Source organism: Mustela nigripes, chromosome 1 (assembly GCF_022355385.1).
Source record: "Mustela nigripes isolate SB6536 chromosome 1, MUSNIG.SB6536, whole genome shotgun sequence".
Classification (NCBI taxonomy): Eukaryota; Metazoa; Chordata; class Mammalia; order Carnivora; family Mustelidae; genus Mustela; species Mustela nigripes.
The window spans coordinates 232213671-232237138 of NC_081557.1; the positions used below are offsets into that span (position 1 = coordinate 232213671).

At 36.2% G+C, this 23468-nt stretch overlaps 1 protein-coding gene across 3 annotated transcripts in view; it reads right to left on the bottom strand.

Moving 5' to 3' along the window:
- Positions 1–6420: 6420 nt before the first annotated feature.
- Positions 6421–23468, bottom strand: part of ARAP2 (ArfGAP with RhoGAP domain, ankyrin repeat and PH domain 2) — a 188265-nt gene continuing 171217 nt past the window's right edge. For all 3 annotated transcript variants that reach the window (XM_059382216.1, XM_059382226.1, XM_059382208.1), the window contains 2 exons: positions 17777–17911; positions 6421–9816 (listed from right to left, as the gene is read on the bottom strand). In XM_059382216.1, the coding sequence (XP_059238199.1) occupies positions 9433–9816; positions 17777–17911 (519 nt within the window). In that variant the 3' untranslated portion in view covers positions 6421–9432. The remainder of the gene's footprint in view (positions 9817–17776; positions 17912–23468) is intronic.

Here is a 23468-nt window from a genome sequence, read left to right on the forward strand (position 1 = left end):
GGTCCGTCTTCTCTTTTCCCCGTGCTTGTTATGTTCTTTTCTGTTTGTGGCTAGTCCTGGGAGGAGTTTGTTTCTCATTCACCTCTCCACCCCTCCTAACATTTTTCATGTGCTCTCTCACTGTGATTGAAGTTTAGCTCTGCCAGTCTTCAGGTTATTTTCAGTTAATCACATCGACGTAGCTCTTATTTTGGTGTGGCCACAGGATGAGATGAGCTCAGGATCTTCCTACTTTGCCATCTTCCCAAAACTTTTTTTTTTTTTTAAATAAACTATTCCATCAACGTATTGCCTTGAAATTAAAGGTTATTTCAAATGTAATTTTAATATAAACTGTATCTGAATATAAACTATATCTAAAATTCTTATGTAGTTATTCTGTATCACAATCTTTTGCTTTTACTTTTATTAAGCTTTTGAATATTAATTCTAGCATAGTTAATATACAGGTTATAATAGTTTCAAGTGTATAATATAGTGATTCAACATTTCTATACATTACTTGGTGCTCCTCATTTTTTTTAGTTTTAAAGATTTTATTAATTTGTTTGACAGAGAGAGCAGTCAGAGGGAGAGGGAAAAGCAGGCTTCCCACTGAGCAGGGGCCTGAGGTGGGACTTGATCCCAGGACGTCAGGCAGATGCTTAACCAAGCCACCCAGGTGCCCCATGATAAGTGTGCTCTTTAGCCCCCATCACCTGTATTTCACCCATTCCTCCACCCTCCTCCCCTCTTGTAACCATCAGTTTGTTCTCCATAGTTAAAAGTCTGTTTCTTGGTTTATTTCTCCTCCTAACCCCCCATTTGTTTTATGTTTTAAATTCCACATGAATGAACTCATTTGTCTTTCTCTGTCTTTGTTTAACATAATACTTTCTAGCTCCATCCATGTCATGGCAAATGGCAAGATTTCATTCTTTTCTATGGATGAATCCTGTTCCACTGTACACACACCACACCTTCTTTAGCCATTCATCTATCTATGGACACGGGAGCTGCCTCTCTAATTCGGCTATTGTAAATAATGCAATAAACACAGGGGCGCATCTAATCTTTTTAGTATTTGTATTTTGGGGAGTAAATACCTAGTAGTGTGAAATGTGAATTGTAGGGTAGTTCTAGTTTCAGGTTTTTGAGGAAACTCCATACTGTTTTCCATACTGTCTGTACCAGTTTGCATTCCTACCAATAGTGTACAAGGATTTCTTTTTCTCCACATCCTTGCCAACACTTGTTTCTTGAGTTTTTTATTTTAGCCATTTTGACAGGCTTGAGGGGATATCTCATTGTGATTTTGATTTACACTTCCTTATCATAACTAATGTTGAGCATTTTTTCATGTGTCTCTTGGCCTGTATGTCTTCTTTGGAGAAATGTCTGTTCATGTCTTCTGACCATTTTTCAATGGATTATTTGTGGGGTTTTTATGTGGTAGGTTGCCTAAGTTCTTTATACATTTCGAATACTAACACTTTATTGGTAACATTTGTGAATATCTTCTCCCATTCAGTAGATTTTAGTTTTGTTGATTATTTTCCTTGGCTGTGTAGAAAATTTTATCTTGGTGCAGTCCCAGTAACTTATTTTTGCCTTTATTTCCCTTGCTGGAAGAGATGTATCTAGAAATACGTTGTTATGGCCAATGTTAGAAAATTTACTGCAGGTGCTCTCTTCTTAGATTTTTATGGTTTCAGGTGTGATATTTAGATATTTAATCTATTCTGAGTTTATTATTATGTATGGTGTAAAAAAAAAAAAAAAAGGTCTCATTCTTTTGCATGTGGAGGTCCATTTTTCCCAATACCATTTGTTTTTTTCTCATTGCATATTCTTGCCTCTTTTGTTGAAGATTGACCATATAATTGTGGGTTCGTTTCTGTGCTTTCTATCCTGTTTGATTGATCTGTGTTTTTGTGCCAGTACCATATTGTTTTGAACCCTACAGGTTTATAGTATAACTTGAACTCTGAAATTGTGAAGCCTCTAGTTTTTTTTTGTTTTGTTTTGTTTTTGTTTTCTTTTTCAAGATTGTTTTGTCTGTTCAAAATCTTTTGTGGTTCCACACAAATTAGGATTGTTTGTTCTAGTTCTGAGAAAAATGCTGGTGGTATTTTGGCAGGGATCACATTAAATGTGTAGATGACTTTGGGTAGTATGGACATTTTAACAAAATGTATTCTTTCAATCTATGAGCATGGAATAGCTTTCCATTTTTTGCATTGTCTTTAATTTCTTTCATCAATATTTTATAGTTTTCAGGGGCACCTGGGTGGCTCAGTTGGTTAAGTGTCTGCCTTCGGCTCAGGTCAGGATCCCAGGGTCCTATGATTGAGCCCTACACCAGGATCCCTGCTTGGTAGAGTCTGTTTCTTCCTTGGCATCCCCCACCACCACTTGTGCTGGCTCTCTTCTCAAATACATAAAATCTTTTTAAAAAATATTATATAGTTTTCTGAGTACAGGTCTTTGGTTAACTTTTTTGCTAGGTATTTTTGGTGTGACTGTAAATGGACTGCTTTCTTAATTTCTCTTGGTTCATTATTAGTGTATAAAAGTGCTATGAATTTCTGTACATTGATTTTGTATCCTGCAGCCTTACTGAATTCATTTATCAGTTGTAATAATTTTTGGGTGGAGTCAGGCTTACTGAATTCATTTATCAGTTGTAATAGTTTTTGGGTGGAGTCTTTAGGGTTTTTATATATAGTATCATGACTCCTGCAAATAGTGATAGTTTTATTTCTTCCTTACCAGTTTGGATGCCTTTTATTCCTTTTTCTTTTCTGATAGCTGTGGCTCAGATTTCCATTACCATGTTGAATAAAAATGGTGATACTGGACATCCTTGTCTTGTTCCTGATCTTAGGGGAAAAGCTTTCAGTTTTCCACCATTGAGAGTGATGTTAGGTTGGGTCTTTCATATATGGCCTTTATTATGCTGAGAAATATTCCCCATAGAGCTACTTTATTGAGGGTTTTTAACATGAATGGATGTTGTATTTTTTTTGTTTACATCTATTGAAATGATTGTATAGATTTTATCTTTTGTCTTGTTGATGTAGCACGTTGACTAATTTAAATATAGAACCACTGTGGTATCCTGGAAATAAATCCCACCTGATCATGGTGAATGATTTTTTTTATGTATTTGTGGGTTCAGCTTGCTAATGTTTTGCTAAGGATTTTTATGGGAATATTGGTCTGTAGTTTTTTGTTTTTTTTTTTTAACTAGTGTCTTTATGTGGTTTTGACACCAGAAGGCGAATGCCTTTTTTTTTTTTTCCAATGCTAGACAGTGAAGTTCTACATAATATTATTTTTCCTGTTTTAGCAGAGAAAGCTCGTGATCTTGGACCCAATCAGGAACTGAGATGAATTGAGGTTGTGAGGCAGTTTTGACCATGTTCCGTTCAGATTCCAATTCATATATGCTCTGACCATATGGATCTCCAAGGTTTCCAACTGGAGCTTTTTATGTTCACAAGGAAACCTCTCCATGAGAGTAAATAAACTTGAATCTTTGTCTTCTTAGTACTGTAAGCCTACAAACTCTGCTCTTGAAGCCTTTCCAATGAACTTAGTAGCATACTGCCCTATGTTTCCTTATTCAGCACATTGTCTCAAAAGGAAAGCCAGCTGTAGTCAGTTTCATTCTTCCCTTTTTCCTCGGATTTTTGTCCCTTGAGTCTCTAATTTTGCCTCCTTGGCTACACAAATGTCCAAAAACTCTGATTTATCTCTCTGCAAAAAGCATCTCTCAATTTGATCAAAGACCAGATTATTTTCAACTTACTTCCTGTGTATAGATTCTGTGAATACCCCCAGAAAAAGAGCAGCTGTACAATATCTTGAAAGTTCCTACTTCCTCAGAGTGTTGCCACATTTATTCCTATTCATTTCAGCAATAGTCGGTACAGATTTTTTAAGATCTATTATTCCTAGCTCTTGGTAGGACCATTTTTTTTTTTCTTCAAGCATTCCTTATACCATGACTTCATTTATTTAGTATATATTTCAGTAGTGACTATAGGCTATGGTATCGACACTGTTCTAAGTGCTGGGAATATAGTGGTAACCTTAAGATTCTTCACTGACAGATCCTATTAGAAATAATTAGACCGGGGCACCTGGGTGGCTCAGTGGGTTAAGCCTCTGCCTTCGGCTCAGGTCATGATCTCAGGGTCCTGGGATCGAGCCCTGCATTGGGCTCTCTGCTCAGCAGTGAGCCTGCTTCCCCCTCTCTCTGCCTGCCTCTCTGCCTACTTGTGATCTCTCTATCTCTCTCAAATAAATAAATAAAATCTTAAAAAAAATAATTAGGCCATGAAAATGTATACTAATAAATATGTAAATTTTTAGACAGTGATAAGGTCTGTGATGTAAGAAGATAAAGGGGATAGAAAGTAATGATGCCATTTTATATGGATTGTTCAGAGGTCTATTAAGGAGCCATTTGATGGTGACCAGTGAAATATATGTATGTCTGGACAGCATGTTACTTATAGGGAATAGTTCATGCAAAGCTAAAGCATTTTCATGCATGGTAATTTTGAGGAGCAAGTATGCTTGTATCAAAGTGAGGGAGGTGAAAATTGGTGAGATGACAGAAGTAGCAGTTGGTACATTGAAACCAATTATTCCAGGCCTTATATTTATACTTTCAATTTAACAGAAATAGAAAGTTATTCAAACGTTGTTAGGAGAGACTATTTTTTATTTAAAAAGATTAATTTGGCTTTTTCTTATATTTAAAAAGATTAATTTGTGATTTGTTCCGCATAGTGCATCTTTGGTAATCATTCAGGAAAGACCATTCAGACCAAGCTAACGTGGAGTTTAGAAAGGCTTCTGAGCTAGGACTTCTGCTTGCACTCAAATGCCAACTCTGTTGATCATTACCTGAGTAATGTGCTTGACCTTTCGTACCCGAGTCCTAGAAAGGGCAGAGGAGGGTGGAATGGAAAGGATGAGGAATAGATAAAGAACATTAGATATGGTGGATTTGAAACGACAGCTGGGCACTCAGGTGGGAATGTAAATTACAGTCTGGAGCTCAATGGGTAGGTCCAGACTGAAACTATTTAGTCAGAATATGTACTCTATTTGAAGCTATGAGATTAAGTGAGTTCCTCTAGTTCAGTTATATAGAGATGAGTATCCAGTAAGGAATCCAAGACAGACTAATGAAAGAGAAAATCACATGATAGAAATATCCTGGAGACTAACGTTAGAATGTATTCCACAAAGGTGGGGTGATCAACTGTGTGAAATGCTACAAGTGGTGACAGGTGGTCAGGTACAACACCTGAGAAGTGACCATTTAAATTAGCAGTAAGGTTGTTCTGACCTTGCCAGGAGCAGTTAAAAATATCAGGAAACAGGGCTGAATGCAGAGGTTTCAGAGAGAAAATGGGAGGGGATAAAAAAAAGTAGCATGTGAGATAATTTACTGGAGGGGAAGGGGAGATGAGATCCCCTCCAATGAGATACAGATGTCACTTTTATTAGATGAAGGTTAGTGTTGATCCAATCTTAGGCATGTAGGATTATGGTTTGAAAGGACTTTATCTCTAGTCTAGTGAATACTGTTACTGAACTCAAGATCTCTCTGGGTTGTTCATTGGAAGGATTCACAGTATTCTCTATCAGGTGTGTGAGGGGTCAGCATCTTCACTCTGCTGGAATAGTGTTCTTGAGGTCATAGAACTTGAATCTTTATGAGCAGACCCAAATTATAATTTTGCTGGGCAAATTTTCAATTGTTTATATTATTTCAGCACTCAAGTTATCTGGCTAGTTGACTTCTAAGTAGTTACATCTCAACATGGCCTCATCTTCTCCATTAGTCATTATGATAGCTGTAAAATCACACTGTATTCATTGCATTGATGTTAGATTCCATCGATGTTAGATTGCATTGATGTTAGATTCTGAGAGGTGGGATAACAAAAGTGTCAGAACCAATATGTATAAATATCAGGGAGTACTCGGACACCTATATTAAGATTTAACATAGAAGTGTGCTAGGGCTTTTATTAACAAAATACCACAGATGGGGTAGCTTGAACAATAGGGCTTTTCCTTACAGTGCTGGAGGTTAGAAGTCTAAGATCAAGATATTAGATGGTTTTGTCTGAGGCCTATCTCCTTGACTTGCAGAGGGCCACCTTCTTGGTGTGTCCTCACATACATGGCCTTTTCTTTGTGCATATACATCCCTGGTGTTTCTTCAAGTTTCTAAATTTCCTCTTTTTTTTTTTTTTAAGGATACCAGTCAGATTTGATTAGGTCCCGCACCAACTTTCTTTTAGCTTAATCACCTCTTTCATGGCCCCATCTCCAAATATTCCACATTCTGCAGTACTGGGGATTAGGTCTTCAACAAAGAGCTTTAAAACACAATTCAGCCCACAACTGTGATAATCTGTTTTATCAGTGTATATTTTTAAAAACCATGGGGGAAAAAAAAAAACTGATGGAGACAATTTGAAAATAAATAAGAAGTCTCAGGGATTGAATCAAAGGAGGTCTAGAAAAACTAATACATTAATAGGTAACATTTATTAAAATTCTATGAGATATGTGTGTGTATATGTACATATACACAAACACATATATAAATATATATATAAAATTAGTTATCACAAAATGCCTACAAGACAGGTATTACTCCCACTTCTCAAATGAGGACACTTAGATTCTGAACATGAATCCCATAATTCATAAAAGGTCTTAAATCTATAGAGCTATATGAATTAAGTTTACATTCAACATATGTAGCTATGGCAGAGAAGATAGGAATGTACAATATAACTTAGAATATTTGCCATAAAAATTGTTCAAAATAATAAAATAACAGATATAAAACAGATTAATTTGTTACCTAATACTCATTTGTTTTCCAGATGATTAGAAATCAACATGATTGTACACATGACAGAAAATTGTTCACATTATAAATGTAATTCTATTTTTTTGAGCATATGATAATTATCAAAGTCTTGGTACAAATTTTGATAAGATGGTAAAAGTTTTAATCATCTTTTCCCCACTGTGATTTTCAAGTTCGAGAAGACATGAAAATATGTGAATACTAGTCTCTTCAAACAAATTTGATGCATTTTCAAAAATATTTCCTTTTGCAATAAACAGTTGATGTGTATTTTAGAACTATAAACTGTCATCTGAACAGTGCGAACAGTGCAAATTGACAGCTATTATAGTTAGAAACACAAGTCGAATTTCGCTCCAATTACTTTTGCTTATTTTTGAGTTTCAGTGCCATTTTCATAAATCATCAGGTAATGATTTGTTTAGAAGTCAAATATTTAACAGCTGTGTCTAGTAATTAACTTTAGGGCTATAGAAATGAAAGAGTACCATCAATATAGTTGTGTCCTATCTGTGGATATTCATCATTTAAAGTAGAATGATATTCATACTGACATATTTGGGAAAAAATTATATAGCTTGTTTGAAATATATATTCAAATAAGGAAAAAGGAAAGTATATATTCAAGTATATATTCAAAAAAGGAAAGAGGAAAGAAGAGTGGATTTATCTCAAAATAATCTTTAACTTCTGAAAACAATCACATTCACATGGACTTGTAAAACAATTTTAATTTTTATTCAAAATATGAGATGTCATCATTAGCCCTTATCTTACTCTTGAAAAATGGAGACAATTATACAGGAAGGGAAGGGAAACAGGGCTATTAGATTTTAAGCTCCAGTTTTAAAAATATTCAGATAAGGCAGGTAAAAAGACTCCGGATACTTTCCCAGTGTCAAACACTGTCATATGCCTGCTTATCTCATAAATATTATCTTTTATGAGGAATAATAATTTTAGATTTTTTTTTCCTAAATACCATTTCTTGCTTTAAGTGAAGGCTCCCCAGCAGTGCTAATACCTATTTCATAAACTGACCTGCAGTTTCTTTAAATCCAAATCGACTGGAATTTTTTTTAAGGAATAAATATACACCCACGGTAAACTATTGTTTCACTGCCAAATATAAGTGATCAGTATTTCACAATGAAGAAATTCAGAGCATTTAAGAGTATATTACTATACTATGATTGGACTGACCAAAGTATGGGCCTTTGTATAACAGATTCTGAAGAAGTCACCTGAAAAACAGGGGGGAAATAAGTGGTTGAAAGAGAGCTTCCTATATAATTTTAATCAAAACTCATCAGGCCTAATAAAATTCTTAATAAACTGATGAATAGCGCTGTTCCTAATGTGAACTATAATTAGACAGTATCAACTGTTGGAGGAAAATCGCTAACTCAGTTGCTGACCTTGACGTGGAAGCAAAAACAGAGGGTTTTCTTATTATTTATTAGGTACCAGGAGATTTTTTTTTTTCCCTTAAATAAAGAGACTTGTTCAAATGTGAACTGGTAGCCACCAAGAGTGGGATAAGTTATCCCTCACCCTAAAATGGCCACAAGCTGTAAACTTCCAGTTAATTCTGACACTGCAGAGAAACCTATTACCACCTTACTTAAAATAAGAAAGGAAATACCCAGTAAAACAACAACGATGAAAAAAATCAAATAACAAATCCCTGTGAGAGTGAATTTGTATGAAAACCATAGCAAGGAATTAAAACAAAATGTATACAGCAACAGTGCAAATGGCGTCCACACCAGGTACCATGCATCCAATGACTCTTCGATGCAGCATCCATTTCTTGTCCGCAGCCCCTGCTGCAGAACTGAAGCGTCGTGAGTGTACTCTGTGGTCGTTCACCAACACCGTAAGCAAGCGTGGCCTCTGCCATTATTCATGGTTGTTGGCTGAACACTATCTTGGGAAACAGTCACTAGGCTTTTTTCTTACACAGTTTCCCATTAATGAGATTCATTCTGGTTCACAACGGATCAGAACTTAAGTGACCTCCTTGGTTTTTGGTTCACTCCTTGCGTTTTTTTAAAACTTCAATGTTTGATAGGCAGCTACTAAAATATATCCTTCCCCTTTTCAACTTCCCTTTCTTTTCCATAAGGTGGACCCTATGTAAACCTAAACATACACATATACGGTAACTTAATATACAGGGTTTCTCAAAGTGCAAAATGTGTTACATACAGTTTCGTAGGCTTCATTTAAACAAAGCATTTTATACAATACAGTACAGTTTGAGATTTCTGCTCATAAATTACACCATTCAACAGACTACTGTAAAAAGCTTCGCTGGCTCAAAGTAACCCAGGGTGTCTACAGTTGAACTGTACAAGCTTTGTTCAGACCTAAAAAAGCATCATCTTATTCTTACCACATATGTACATAGATATTTTAAAATGCTATTTAAATGCTTATGTATAGCTAGACAAATCTCACAAACCATGAATTTTACTGTTCAGTTTCTGGTTTGCACACACATAGTATACAATATTTAAAAAAAATAATGTGCAAAACTATTTTATCTCTTTCTGCAAGATCTGCTCGTCCTCTAAGTCTCTTGGAAGGGTTCTGGTCCGCTGCAGCACCACGCTAAGTTCTTCAATTACCCTTGACGGTAACTTACTATCAGAGTCCAAAGCAGCTTTGCCATTCCTGTCCTCAGTCTTCCTCAATGTCTTGAGGCCTTTATGGCTTTTTTGTTGCCCAGGAAAGACTTCAGCCTCTGTGTCCTCCAGACAGTTGAAACTCCGATGTTTTCTGGTTCGAGTTCGAAGTTTCTCATCCTTGTGCTCCAGGCAGTGGGCCACCATGGAGGCTCTCTCCTTCAAGCTGCTATCCCCCAACTCTTGATCCCGCTTTTCACTGACCCTCAGCCTTTCCAGTTCTGCTCTGGCACTCTGAAAAGAAAATATAACATCTCATAGGAAAGCAAGACTTGGTACAAGGTAAGTTTAAAAGATTCATGCCATGTAAACGTGGATGCCTCTCATGTTCGTGCTCATTGTCATGACTGAGGTCTTAACTTTGACAGAACTGGCACGTTGGAGTTTTCTAACCAAGAAAGCAATACAGGCATCTTAGAGCTACAAAAATCAATTGAAAGGTAGACCATGGAAATGCATTTTAACATGCATTTAACATACAGCTTCAAAGAAGTCTCTCAGATTACTTATTCAGATTGTTTCTCATTTCAAACCTGCCTCCTCCAGGTCATTTCTGCCTGAATGTGTCATATGCTTGTGTTATCTGTAATTCCTATGGTATCCTGTCTGTGGACACAGGATTTGGGGACATGCTCTATATTTGCATTACAGCCTCTTCTTTGAAACTAACAGTACATAGTAGCATATTGAAAATGCTGAGAAGTTCTATGGCAGATCTGTTTAACTTCTTTCTATGTTTTTCTCTTCCTCCCACACAATCCCTATTAGAATCCCACAGATACATTCCTGAAAATGTGGAAAAATACATAGATATGTATTAAATCCGCTTCTGAATCCAAGGATTAGAGTTCACATTGGTTCTGCGGGCTATAAAGGTGCATTTTCCTAACTAGTGTTCAGAACGTCTTGTGACTGGGAAATTTCGGGCATACAGAACTTCCATCAGATTATCATAGGGATGAAAATTTAATCAAGTATAAGATGTGAGGACAAACAACAGAGAATCAGAAGCATATAGCAGATGGAGCCACAAGGGAAGGATACCCAATAAACTGGATCAGGGTGTAGATGGAGTGGAAAGAGAAAAGTTATTTTTTCTTTTCACAAGAAGCAAGAACTGAAGAAACATCTCCAGAAATTTCCCCAGTAAGAACTGCAAAGCCTAGAAAGCAAAAATCTGAAGGAGCACTTAAGTTACGGATATTGAAAGAAAATGTAATGAAAATGGTAATATAAAATTAAGTATGAAATTGTGAGTAGCATAAACAGTAAAGATCTTCCATCTAGTAATGTTTACAAGATATCACCCCACAGTTCTCTACTTTACTCTATGGCAGTTATCTAATGTGATTATCTGAATGCCCTGCTAGAAAGACTCCAGGCAAGCAGGGTGTTTGTCTGATATGGTCACTGAAATGTGAGCCTAGTACAGTGCCTGCACTTAGAAAGTGATCATTAACTTATTAAATAGTGAATAAAGAAAGGTCTAAAATTTTTCAAACATGTAACACTGTTATTTTCCTAAATTCCATCAAATCCAGATGTGGAATTGAAACATACAAATTCAGGCTGAATACAAATATTTTCACAAATGTATTTTATGCATTTTTGTAACTTGCAATTTTCAGATAAAATTATGATTGTAACTGTCAAGTAAAAACTGATAAAATACTTAGTATCTAGCTTAATTCCAAATTTCGTTTAAATATGTTAAAATGTTGAGAAATTGGTAATGCTTGCATAATGTGAATGTAACCATTGCCATTGAAGTTTATATACTTAAATATGGTTAAAATAAACAGCTTCATGTTACATATACTTCACTACAACAAAATAAGCCCTCTCCTGCAAAAAATGAAAGATTATTGAGAATGATGGCTAACCAGCATAGGGCTGTGACTGAGAGTTTATAAATATTAAACAGGTTAAGTTTCCCTTGACATCTCTTACCTGGAGAAATTTAATGAGCAATATAGACTTTTTTTTTTAATTGAAGTATAGTTGATACACAGCATTCCATTAGTTTCACGCATACAACATAGTGATTTGGCAAGTCTGTGTTTGCTCTAATCACAAACATAGCTATCATCTGTCATCCTAAACTGCTACTATATCATTTGACTATATTCCCTATGCTATGCCTTTTATTCCCATGAACTATTCATTCCATACCTGGAAACCTGTACACCTCCCACTTCCCTTCACCCATTCTGCCCATTACCAACCCACCTCCCTTCTGTCAACCGTCCATTTGTTCTCTGTATTTATGGATCTGTTTCTGTGTTTTGTTTTTTAGACTCTACATGTATATAAAATCACATCGTATTTGTCTTTCTCTGACTTGTTCCATTTAGCACAATATCTTTTAGGTCCATCCATGCTGTTGCAAGTGGCAAGATTTCATTCTTTTTATGGCTGAGTATTATTCCATTCAATACATATGCACCACTTCTTCATCCATTTGACTATCAATGGATACTTGGGATGCTTCCATAACTTGCTATTGTAAAAATAATGCTGCAATAAACATAGGGGTGCATCTATCTTTTTGAATTAATGTCTTCATTTTCTTTGGGTAAATACACAGTAGTGGAATTACTGAATTGTATGGTATTTCTATTTTTAATTTTTGGGGGAGACTCCATACTGCTTTCCATAGTGGCTGCACTATCTTGCATTCCCACCAACAGGGAAGGTGAATGAGGGGTTTTTTCTCCACAGAGTGACATCTGCTATTTCCTGTCTGTTTGGAAACCAGCTTTTCTGACTGGTGTGAAGTGCCATCTCATTGCGTTTCTGTTTTTGTTTTGTTTTGTTTTCATTTTGTTCTTGACTGGCATTTCCCTGATGATGAGTGATATTGAGTATCTTTTCATGTTTCTGTTGGCCATCTGGAGGTCTTCAGAAAACTGTTTACTCAGGTCCTCTGTCCATTTTAATCGGATTATCTGCTATTTTGGTGTTGAGTTGTGAAAGTTATTTATATATTTTGGATATTAGCCCCTTATTGGGGATATCATTTGCAAATATGTTCTCCCATTTGGCAGGTTGCCTTTTGTTGGTTTCCTTTGCTGTGTAAAAAGCTTTTTATTTGGTATAGTCCTAATAATTTATTTTTGTTTCTGTTTCCCCTGCTCGAGATGTACCATAAATATGTTGCTAAACCAGTGTCAAAGAGATTACTGCCTCTGTTTTATTCTAGGAGCTTTATAGCTCAGGTCTCACACTTAAAGTCTGTAATTCACTTTGAATTTATTTTTGTGTATAGTGTAAGAAAGTGGTCCCGTTTTATTCTTTTGCATGTAGCTGTCCAGTTTTCCCAAAACCATTTATCGAAGAGAGTGTCTTTTTGCTGTTGGGTAGTCTTTTCTGCTTTGTCAGTTTCTGGGTTTTCTATTCTGTTCCATTGATCTATGTCTATTTTTGTCCAGTACCAAACTGTTTTTGATATTATACATTTGTAGTATATCCTGAAATCTAGCATTATGATATCTTCAGCTTTGATCTTCTTTCTTAAGATTGCTTTCGCTATTTAGCTTCTTTTTCTAGTTCCACATAAATTTTAGTATTATTCTAGTTCTGTAAAAAATGTTATTGGATGGAGCTCCTGGGTGGCTCAGTGGGTTAAAGCCTCTGCCTTCAGCTCAGGTCATGATCCCAGGGTCCTAGGATCAAGCCCCACATAGGGCTCTCTGCTTCGCGGGGAGCCTGTTTTCTCCTCTCTCTGCCTGCCTCTCTGCCTACTTGTGATCTCTGTCAAATAAATAAATAAATATTTTTAAAAAATGTTATTGGTATCTTTATAGGGATTGCATTAAATCTGTAGATTGCTTTGGGTAGTGTGGACATTTTAACAATATTGGTTCTTCCTTTCCATGAGCATGGAAAAATCTTTCCATTTGTGTCGTCTTTGTTTCATCAGTGTGTTACTGTTTTTGGAGTACAGGTCTTTCATCTTTTTGGTAAGGTGATTTTCCTAGGTATTATATTTAGTGCAACTGTAAATGGGATTGTTCTCTTTTTGCTATTCCATTAGTGTTCAGAAACTCAGCATTTTAATAATATTCCTTTAATCCATGAGATGGAATGTCTTTTCATTTGTGGCATCTTCAATTTCTTTCAACAGTGTTTTATAGTTTTCAGAGTAGAGGTCTTTCACTTCCTTAATATTTTTTCCCAGGTTATTTTATTTCTTTCTGCTTTGTTATTGGTGTATAAAAGCAGAACAGATTTCTGTGTATTAATTTTGTATCCTGCAACTTTACTGAATTCATTTATCACTACTAATAGTTTTTTAGTGGAGTCTTTAGGGTCTATAGTGATTTTACAAATCATAGTAACAGTTCTCATTATCTTTCAACCATCAACAGGTAGACCTGGGGATTTTTTTACATGTAGAATTTAGGGGTCAAGTATTCATGTGGCGAATGCTGAAATTTTCAGTAAACCTTAATATTAGCCTAAGGGATGTAATCTTTTACAAAGATGGAGAGAGGTGCTGACAATGACCTAGAGTCAAGAGGATTGGGTGGGGAAGGGTGCATGGGTGGCTCAGTCAGTTAAGCATCTGACTCTTGATTTCAGGGTCATGAGATCAAATCCTATGTTGAGTTCTGGGCTCAGAGGGGAGTCTGCCTGATGGTTCTCTCCCTCTTACCCCCTCCCGTCTCAAGACTCTTTCTCAAATAAATAAAAAAAAACAAACAAACAAACAAACAAATAAATAAAATGTTTTTTTAAAAAAGTTGAGAAGATGGGGCAGTGAGGCTTTGAATGAACATTATGGTGTGCTAGAGCACCTTTCATGCTGTGGGGAAAGAAAGACATAGTTTATGTGTTACACTGTTCTTAAAGGATAAGACATTAATAATTTAAAAAGGATAAGTAAGTTATAAAATTAGAGGAGTGAGAGATAACATGGTCCAGATAATGACTGTTTGTCAGAGACTGTTTACAGAAAAGTAGTTATTTGAATGGGAAGGCCAAGGTGAGCAGTCCCTCTCCCTACAGAGAGTAGTTCCTATGTCACAGGCAGAACATGATGCAGGAATGTGTTCACAGAGCAAATGACTCATGTGGCTTTCGTCTGTGCCAACATCTATTTTCCATTATATCCAAATGTAGGCCACTGGTTTTGGTAGCCTCAGAATACCAAAACGTGCACTGACTACGATGTGGATTGCAGCAGAAATCCTCTTAAATAATTTTCACTATTAAACTCACTGTCTTAGTTGATAATCTCCATGCTATAAAATATAATCCTATCAGTAATCCTCATGATACTGGTTTAAATGCATTATTCACAGTAAATAAACATTATGATTATTTAACTATAAATTATATTATATTTTAAGACACAGACATAGAAATGCAAAGAAATGCCAATATGCCCAATAAGTGGGAATTTGGAATGGATGCCATGTTGGCCTGTCTGGATCCAATGTGCCTCTTTACATGCTCTAGGATGGGGGCAGAGGAGAGAAGCATGCAATGGGTATGATTCTAGGTCACCACTTTCTGTTGGAACTGCATCATTCTTCTTTTTTCATTGTTTTTGGTTTATAGATGACAAAAATGACAATTTTGGAAAAGAGCAAATTATCCCATATTGTCTTCCAAGTTCCTAGTTATTTTTACTCAAATGTTAACTGTACACTAGGCATTATTCTAATAAATCCTAAAGTATGGTATCACTGACTCATCACAATACCCCTAGAAGGTAGAGTCTTTCTTTACCCCTCCATGCTTACAGATAAAAAGGCTGAGTGCGATGAAGTTTGGAGTTACTCCAATTGCAGGTGGGACTTAGTGTGTGCATTCTTAAGCACTATGTTTGCCTCTTTGTGTGTGATTTTTTTTTGACAACTTACTTTCCCTGGTTTATTCAGCTAGCTCATTACTCAAGTTTAGAAGTTGCTTTTTCCAGGAAGACTTCCTACCTGAATGAGGTATCCTCACATGAATTTTAATAGAACCTCATGAAATCAAGACTTGAAATGGTATATGTGCTGCCGAAGCAAGCACAAGACTTGAAATGGTAAATTACCAAGTGGCCAAAGCACCAAATTTACCAATCTGCAAACATCTTGTTTGAAAACAATTCTTGAATATATCACCATTGATATGACTACATTTTTATTATGACTATATCCTACTTAGCAATATATATTTTGAAAGATTTATTTATTTATTTATTTATTTAGGGGGGAGAGAAACCCAAGCATGGATCCTAATGTGCAGCTTGATCTCACAACCCTGAGATCATGACTTCAGCTGAAACCTAGAGTTGGATGCTTAACTGAATGCATCACCTAGATGTTCCCCATTTATCAGTATTTTAAACCATTTTTCCTTTTTAATTCAAAGGATCAAAAGTGATTATCCATTTTATAAATATATTTTCTTAAATATTTACATGACTCTAATTCTATAGAAAACATTTTAATGGTTAAATTTCTATTTTATGCTTTTTAAATTACCCATGTTTTTCCAACATTGGAACATGTAAAACTTTTCTTTGCCAAATTTGTTGGATCACCACATTTACAAAATTTACAAAAAGGTTAATTTAGTTTTGAATACTTGCAATTACAATTTCATGGAATTATTTTAAGAGCCTATAATAAGTTCTTTGTAGTTTGGAGTTCATCAGTTTTCTGATCTTAAGTAAGCTAAAACAGAAAAAAAATTGTCTCTGAAATTCTGAATTTGAGATTAGGTAAGAAACTATTATACTATATATTTAGTTATCATCCTAATTCTATAGTGGATATTGGTTAATGTATTTAAATTAAGTCCTAATAATTTATCTTTTGCTTTGCTCCATAACTGATCCTAAAGCAACATCAGGAGGAGCTGGGGTCCAAGTAAGGCATGTCTGCTCCCTATGTTTGTTGCATTTCTTCAAACTATCTTTCCTAATTTGGGTTCTTGGGAAATGTGACTCTTAGATTTTAAGATTCTAGATTAGCTGAGGAACCCATAACTGTGCAGAATACTTTTTTTTTTTTAAACCAAGAAAACTTCTATGTGTAGAAGGACTGAACAGGCGACAAGGCAAATAACCATTATTTTCACAACTTCTATCTTTTAGTGAAGAAGAATAAATAGGGGTAAATGTTCAAGGAAAGATCCACATGGAAAAATATTTTTTATTTTTTAAAAATTTTTTAAAGATTTTTTATTTATTTGAGAGAGAGAGAAATCACAAGTAGGCAGAGAGGCAGGCCTAGAGAGAGGGGGAGAAGCAGGCTCCCCACCAACCAGAGAGTCTGATGTGGGGCTCATTCCCAGGACCCTGAGATCATGATCTGAGCCGAAGGCAGAGTCTTAACCCACTGAGCCACCCAGGCACCCTGGAAAAATATTTTTTAAATCTGATCATTAAATTAACTTCTTTTTAGAGACTAAAGGCATTTTATTTCTGTTTGCAAAGAAAGAGATCCAAACAGCTCAATCCCAAACCACAAGGAAATAACACCTTTTATGTGCTTTTCTTTTTTCTTTGAGGGGCTCAATTAAGGCACTGAAACATGCATTAATCCAAAGTATCTAATGACTTTTGAATGCAAACAGATTTTCTCCTTTCCTAAAGAGACTGAACTTCAAGTCAAGATTGATGCTATGTTCTCCCCACCCCGGAAGGCGAGAAGAAAAAACAAAGAGCCGCTTTCCTGAAAGATGCGAGGTCTTTTTTATTGATGCTCAGAGATCATCGTGCAGTCCTTTAAATTAACTACGACACCCCATCAGTTCCCAAACCACTGGAATTTGATTGTGTTACTAGAAAGTCTAGTTACCATGGCTCCAGACATAATTGGCCCTGGGCTCACTTTAAGGATATTAAAAGTGAACTTGTAAGACTAATTTGAGGATGTGATTTACCAGGTAGACTTCTGTATACACGTTTAAAATTGCTTCGTTAGGTGAGGGATAAGAAAATAAGTGGTATTAAGCATATTTAATTGGATGCTCAATGACATTATTAAAACTCTTTAAGAAAAGTTAAAATATAAAACTTAAAGAAGGAGCATAGGGTTACTCATAATGTTTTCTTAGCAGGATGTGATTTTTACTATGCTTTCCAAAGATTATTGTTGTGCTTTTGAAGCCAAAGACAAATGTACTTAATCACATTAAGACATAAGAAAAAATATGTTATAATTAATATAAAACAAATAAAATCCTAACCTACCTCAATATTTCTCCGGGCTTGGGTTGCACTTCTCTCATGCTGGATGGGAATTAGAGGCAAACCTCCAATTTTGGGATTTTTGGTTATAGACCGTTTTCGTTCCTTTCCAGCTGGTGGCCGTATATCATTTTCATGCTGTGGAAATACAATTTCTTGCTGTTGGTGTGTGATTTTATTACGTGGTATATCATGTTAGAATCACTTGGCTCCTTTTCCATATATCCAAATCAAATGATCTGCTTTCCACGAGAATGCCATTTGAAATTATGCTGTTGACTCTGACAGGAACACCGCTTGAGGATGTAGAACTCTTAAGTGAACAGAGCTTTGAGGTCTCAGTTCAATTTCTAAGTTTCAAGTACATGGCTTCTGTACTACTTATCAAATCAAAAGGAGGAAAATAATTGAGGAAACTGGCAAATCTCTTTCTGGGAAAAAAATACACTTGTCTGTATTTCTCAGCCCTGTAATCAAAGTAACTATGCATCCATTTTCTCCCTCCACCAAAGATAACTTTAGTGTAAAAATAATTTAACCCCACAGACCTCAATTCAACCTGAGGCAAAGCTATCAGAAAAATTAGCCTCATTTTATGACCTTCTGAAAAATGTTATTTTTTCATCTAACTGAATTCCAAAGAAATTACCTTGCACACAGACATTTATACTGAAAATCACTGTACAGCAGAGAATATGGCACATTTGTTCTCAACTTATTGACTACATATTCTGGCTAACTGAACAACTATAGATATGACTGGAGAAAAATTAATTATGCAATGGGGAGAAATATCCACTGATAAAAACATAAGCCCCTGAGTGATAAATCCTTCAGATATGCATATAAAAGAAAAACCTTAAAAGAATTTTTCTACTCCTCAGGGTAGATTAACTTTTCAGAAGTTGGCAAAAGCAAACTGACTTTCAGACAACAATCTATGAAAGAAATACAGAATACCAATTTTAAAATGATAAGCTTTACAGATATTCTGATGAAATGAAAATCTTTTGGCAAAGTATACAGCTAAATGCCTTTTCTTATGATTCAACACATTCCTGTCTTACAGTGTAATTAGTATTTTAATGTGTTTTATAGCAAAGAATTCATTTCAACTAATATTGACTGTGTATCCATAATTAATGGCAAGATTATATTGAGGGACATACTGCCAGACTTGGTGCTTACCAGTGTACATAATCTCATTTAATCTTCAATAATCCTACAGTGTAATCTTTATTATTAGACTGAGTGCATATGCATTAGATCTGCCCTTGAATTTTAGTGTAGCATTTATTTTGGTTCAGCAAATCTGTAGTGGTAGATTAGCAAATATTTCAGAGAGAAAGTTATAAGCTTCGTCATGCTATGTTTATGTCACAGCCGCAAACATGGTAAAAATAATTTTGATGTTATATAATTGGGATGTTCCCAACATGTAAAGCTTAAAAAAAAAAGTGGCAGGAAAGAACTCATTACCCCTATGGATTATGCTTATACTTGTACTCACTGAGGTATACTACATGTGCCAAATGATATTCAGAGAAATCTAAAAGCAAACAGTCTCAAATACGTATTTCTTTTTCTGAAAGGATATACTACGTTGTATATACTGGCTAATTAGTTCTTACCAGATTGATCCCAGAGGTATTTTTCCCAACATGCAGAACATTTTATCTAGTAATACATTCTGACACTTTATAGTTATTTATAAGTGACCTTAAGGGTCCTTCTGCTGATGGATCATAGAGCTGAAGATCATACTTTCATTATTATAACCAGTGATCACACCCCAAAATCTTCAGTTCTCTCACCCACTTTCTATTTCTTCCCACCCACCCAGCTTTGAGGCATAACTGACAATACACAATGTGATGATTTGATCTATGTACACACTGTGAAAGGATTCTCCTCCATCCCGTCAATTAAGACATCTATCATCTATTTTGGTGAGAACATTTAAGTGCTACTCTTAACAAATTTCAATGATACAGTTATAGCATTATCAACTATTTCAACAGTGACCATGTTCTACATGAGCAACTCAAACCTTGTTCGTCTTACAGCTGAAAGTTTTTACCCTTTTGCCAACCCTTCCCTGTTTCCCCTACCCACCCAGCAACACCTTTTCCACTGTTTCTAGGAGTTTGACTTTTATTTTTAGATCCCACATATAATACTGCAATCTTTGCTTGTGTGACTTATTTCACTCAGCATAATGCCGTCCATGTTCACCCGTGTCATCACAGATGACAAGCGTTCTTTCTTATTTAAGGATGAATAATATTTAGTTGTGTGTGCCCTCTCTTTATCCATTCATCCTTGGACTTATGTCATTAGACATGATCCAAGGTCATTTTTATACCTTTGCAATTTGAAAAATGCTGTAAGGACTTGAGTTTGCCTCTTACTCCTTCTGAGCTTGACCTCTTACCTTTCTAGCTAACAATTTAGTTTCATTCACTTCTTTGGACTCCTTGAGACCTCCAATCTATTCTCTACCATCATTCTACTTTCCACACCTTCCCTCCACTTCCTCGACAGCCTGTCATAGTTTCATAATCATTAAGTATGCTCACCTGCTTATCTGAATCTTCAATTCTTGCGCTCCTTCTCCTTTGATCATACGTGCCTGGCAGAGCCCCCACCCAAGTTACACCCAATTCTACTAACTCTATGGGTGCCTACCAATTGATGAAGAAAGAAAAAAAGATGGTTACTCTATAGATTTATCTCCCTTTAAATTTAACCTTAAAGTCAGGCAAGAGCTCAGCTTTAAGTTGAAGTTCTACTACAGGACAATCGTCTTTCTCACTCTCTGAAGATTATTTCTCACCTTTCCTCTGCCCCTATACTTTCAATATCCCGCCCTAACTCACTGAAGGTGAGCTCATTGATTTAATTTTAAACATTACTAGTGATCACTGAAGAATTTCACTTTCCTGCCATGAAGTATACTATGCTCCCTGCATCTTTTAGCCATATAAGTGAGACTCCCTTCTCTTCACAACAATTACTCTGATTACAAATAACTTTTCTTCAGTCATAAATGCTCAGTGGACTATAATACACAGTCAAGGTCTGACACTCTGGTGTACAACCATTTTTTTCAGCAATGATGAACAAATGTGCACTTGTTCACATTGCTTCGTGTCTGCTCAGGGCCTCTGCTGGTCTGATAATCACCTTCCTCAAAATAAAATAAGATAAAAACAGAGAGGGAGGCAAACCATAAGAGACTTTTAACTACAGAGAACAAACTGAGGGTTGATGGAGGGTGGGGGCATTAAGGAGGGCACTTGTGATGAGCGCACTGTATGTGGGGTATGTAAGAGATGAATCGCTACATTCTACTCCTGAAACTAATGATACACGATATGTTAACACTTGAATTTAAATAAAAACTTAGAAGGAAAAAAATCACTTTCCTCTTCAATTTTTTCTTCCAATTACTGAATTTTCTTCATTAGTGTATGTTGAAAGTCTATACCTTCCCATCCTAAGGACATATAAACTGAAACCCCCAAACCTACCCTGACCTCCTCTTTTTCTCTAACCACACAGCCTCATTTATCTACATAGCAAATTCCTTGGCTGGATTTTCTATACCAATCATCTGTTTTTTTCTTCCTCTCAACCCTTTGCATTTCTTTTGTTTTCTTTTTTTTCTCTTCTGCTTGACCTTTGGAGTTTGGAATGTCCCAGGGCTTATTCTTCCATCCATTTCTTTCTTTCTTTCTTTCTCTCCCTACACCATACTCCCCTTTCATTTTAGATTCGCCTATCTACCCCAAATCCAGAGCTTTCAATGCAAACTGAATACTGACTTACCCCAAATTTATACTGCATTCCCCAAATTTCACCTGAGCATTTGTTTTTTTAAAATAATCTCTGCACCCAACGTGGGGCTTGAACTCACAACCCTGAGATCAAGAGTCACATGTCCTTCTAACTGAGCCAGCCAGGTATCCTTTGCCTGAGTTTTTGATCTATACATCCAATCTTCTATTCAAATAAATATTTATTTGTGTGTCTAACAGGCATCTCCAATTTCATAGGCTGAAACAGAACTCTGTTTTCTTCTGCATCTATGATCTGATCACTTCTATTTGCCAGTTGCCCAAGGCTAAACAAACAAAAACAAAAAATAAACCCTAGAACTCTTCCTTGATTAGTACTCCTCTCAAAGTATTGTAGCCAATCAATCTGTAAATTCTGTTGGATCCACCTTCAACCACTCTTGAATCTTAATGTCTCACTATGTCTACTGCTACCACCCTAGCCAGAACTGCCATCTTCACACAGCTGTTCTTCCTGCTGCCATCTTGGACTCCCAACAGTGTGCCCACAACAAACGAAATTATTATTTCTTCAGTTAATATAAGTCAGATCAAATCCTTCTCTTGTTCCCCACACTCCTAAACTGGGATGATATGATCTGTTGAGTGCCTTCCTCATCTTTTACATCTTCCCATAACATAGCCCTTCAGGATGTTCATGGAACAAAGGTTGTGACCACATCTCAGGACCTTGTACTTGCTGGCCCCTGTAACTGGAATGCTCTTCCCACTCCTGCATACCTGCATGATTTGCTCCCTAATTTCAGACAGGTCTCAACACACTTGTCAGCTATTCAGAAAGGCATTTTCCTGAGAATCTTTCCTAGTTAGTGCCCTTCTTTACCTCAGTCACACTCATTCCTTCTCCTTTTTATGAAACTAATATCTATTTGAAATTCTGTCAAATTGTTTATGTTCTCTCCCCTTTCTTATAACTATTGAGAAAGAGAGAGAGAGAGAGAGAGAGAGAGAGAGCGCGCACGCATACAAGCAGGGGGAGAAGCAGAGGAAGAGGGAGAAACAGGATCCGGCAGAGCAGGGAGTCTGATGTGGGGCTCCATGTACTTTTGTAAGTGGTATTGGGTTCTCTGGTGCAGATGTCCATACAGGTTTTATAAGACTGACAGAACCCTTCTTCTCACTGAGTTTACGCTTTAGTAAGAGAGGCAGATATGAAAAATCTAATCACACAATGCTTTCTAATTAGAAATACACCTGGTGTACAGAATGTTCAGGGTTCCGACAGCCTGAAGGTCTGACTGGTCTGAAGATCATGGAGAATTCCTCTGAGAATGTGACACATAAATGAAAATCAAGAGGGCTTCTGAATCAGGGATGCAGATACTAGATACTGGATACTAGAAAAGTACTCTGCACACCCCAAAGAACTCCTTGTAAGGAGGACTCTGTGTGTGTGTGTGTGTGTGTGTGTGTGTGTATGTATGTGTGTTTGTTAACATGTATAAATCAGTACTTGCTCGTTTCCTATCTGTCTCCCTATGGAGGTGAGCCATTAAATCCTTAAATCCAAGAAGGCCTTTGTGTTTATCTTAGTCCAAAGAAGTGGAATGAGCAGAGGAAAAGTAACTGGGCTGAATCTCTAGGGCCAGGACAATGAAGGGTAAGTGAGGCAAGGAGAAAGAAGTTGGCGATGAGAGCAACCTCTGCTTTCTGGCTATTTATACCTTGATTTTTAAACAAGTCTAGTGACTTCAATGATAAAAACAAACAAAAAATCAATGTAGTTGTACCACAAACACTATAATAGTTTTGACTCTATGGTTCCAATTTTACTAAAACACTTTAAATCTAGTTTGCTTTCTTTTTAAAGAGTTAAATAACAGAATTTCTGAAAA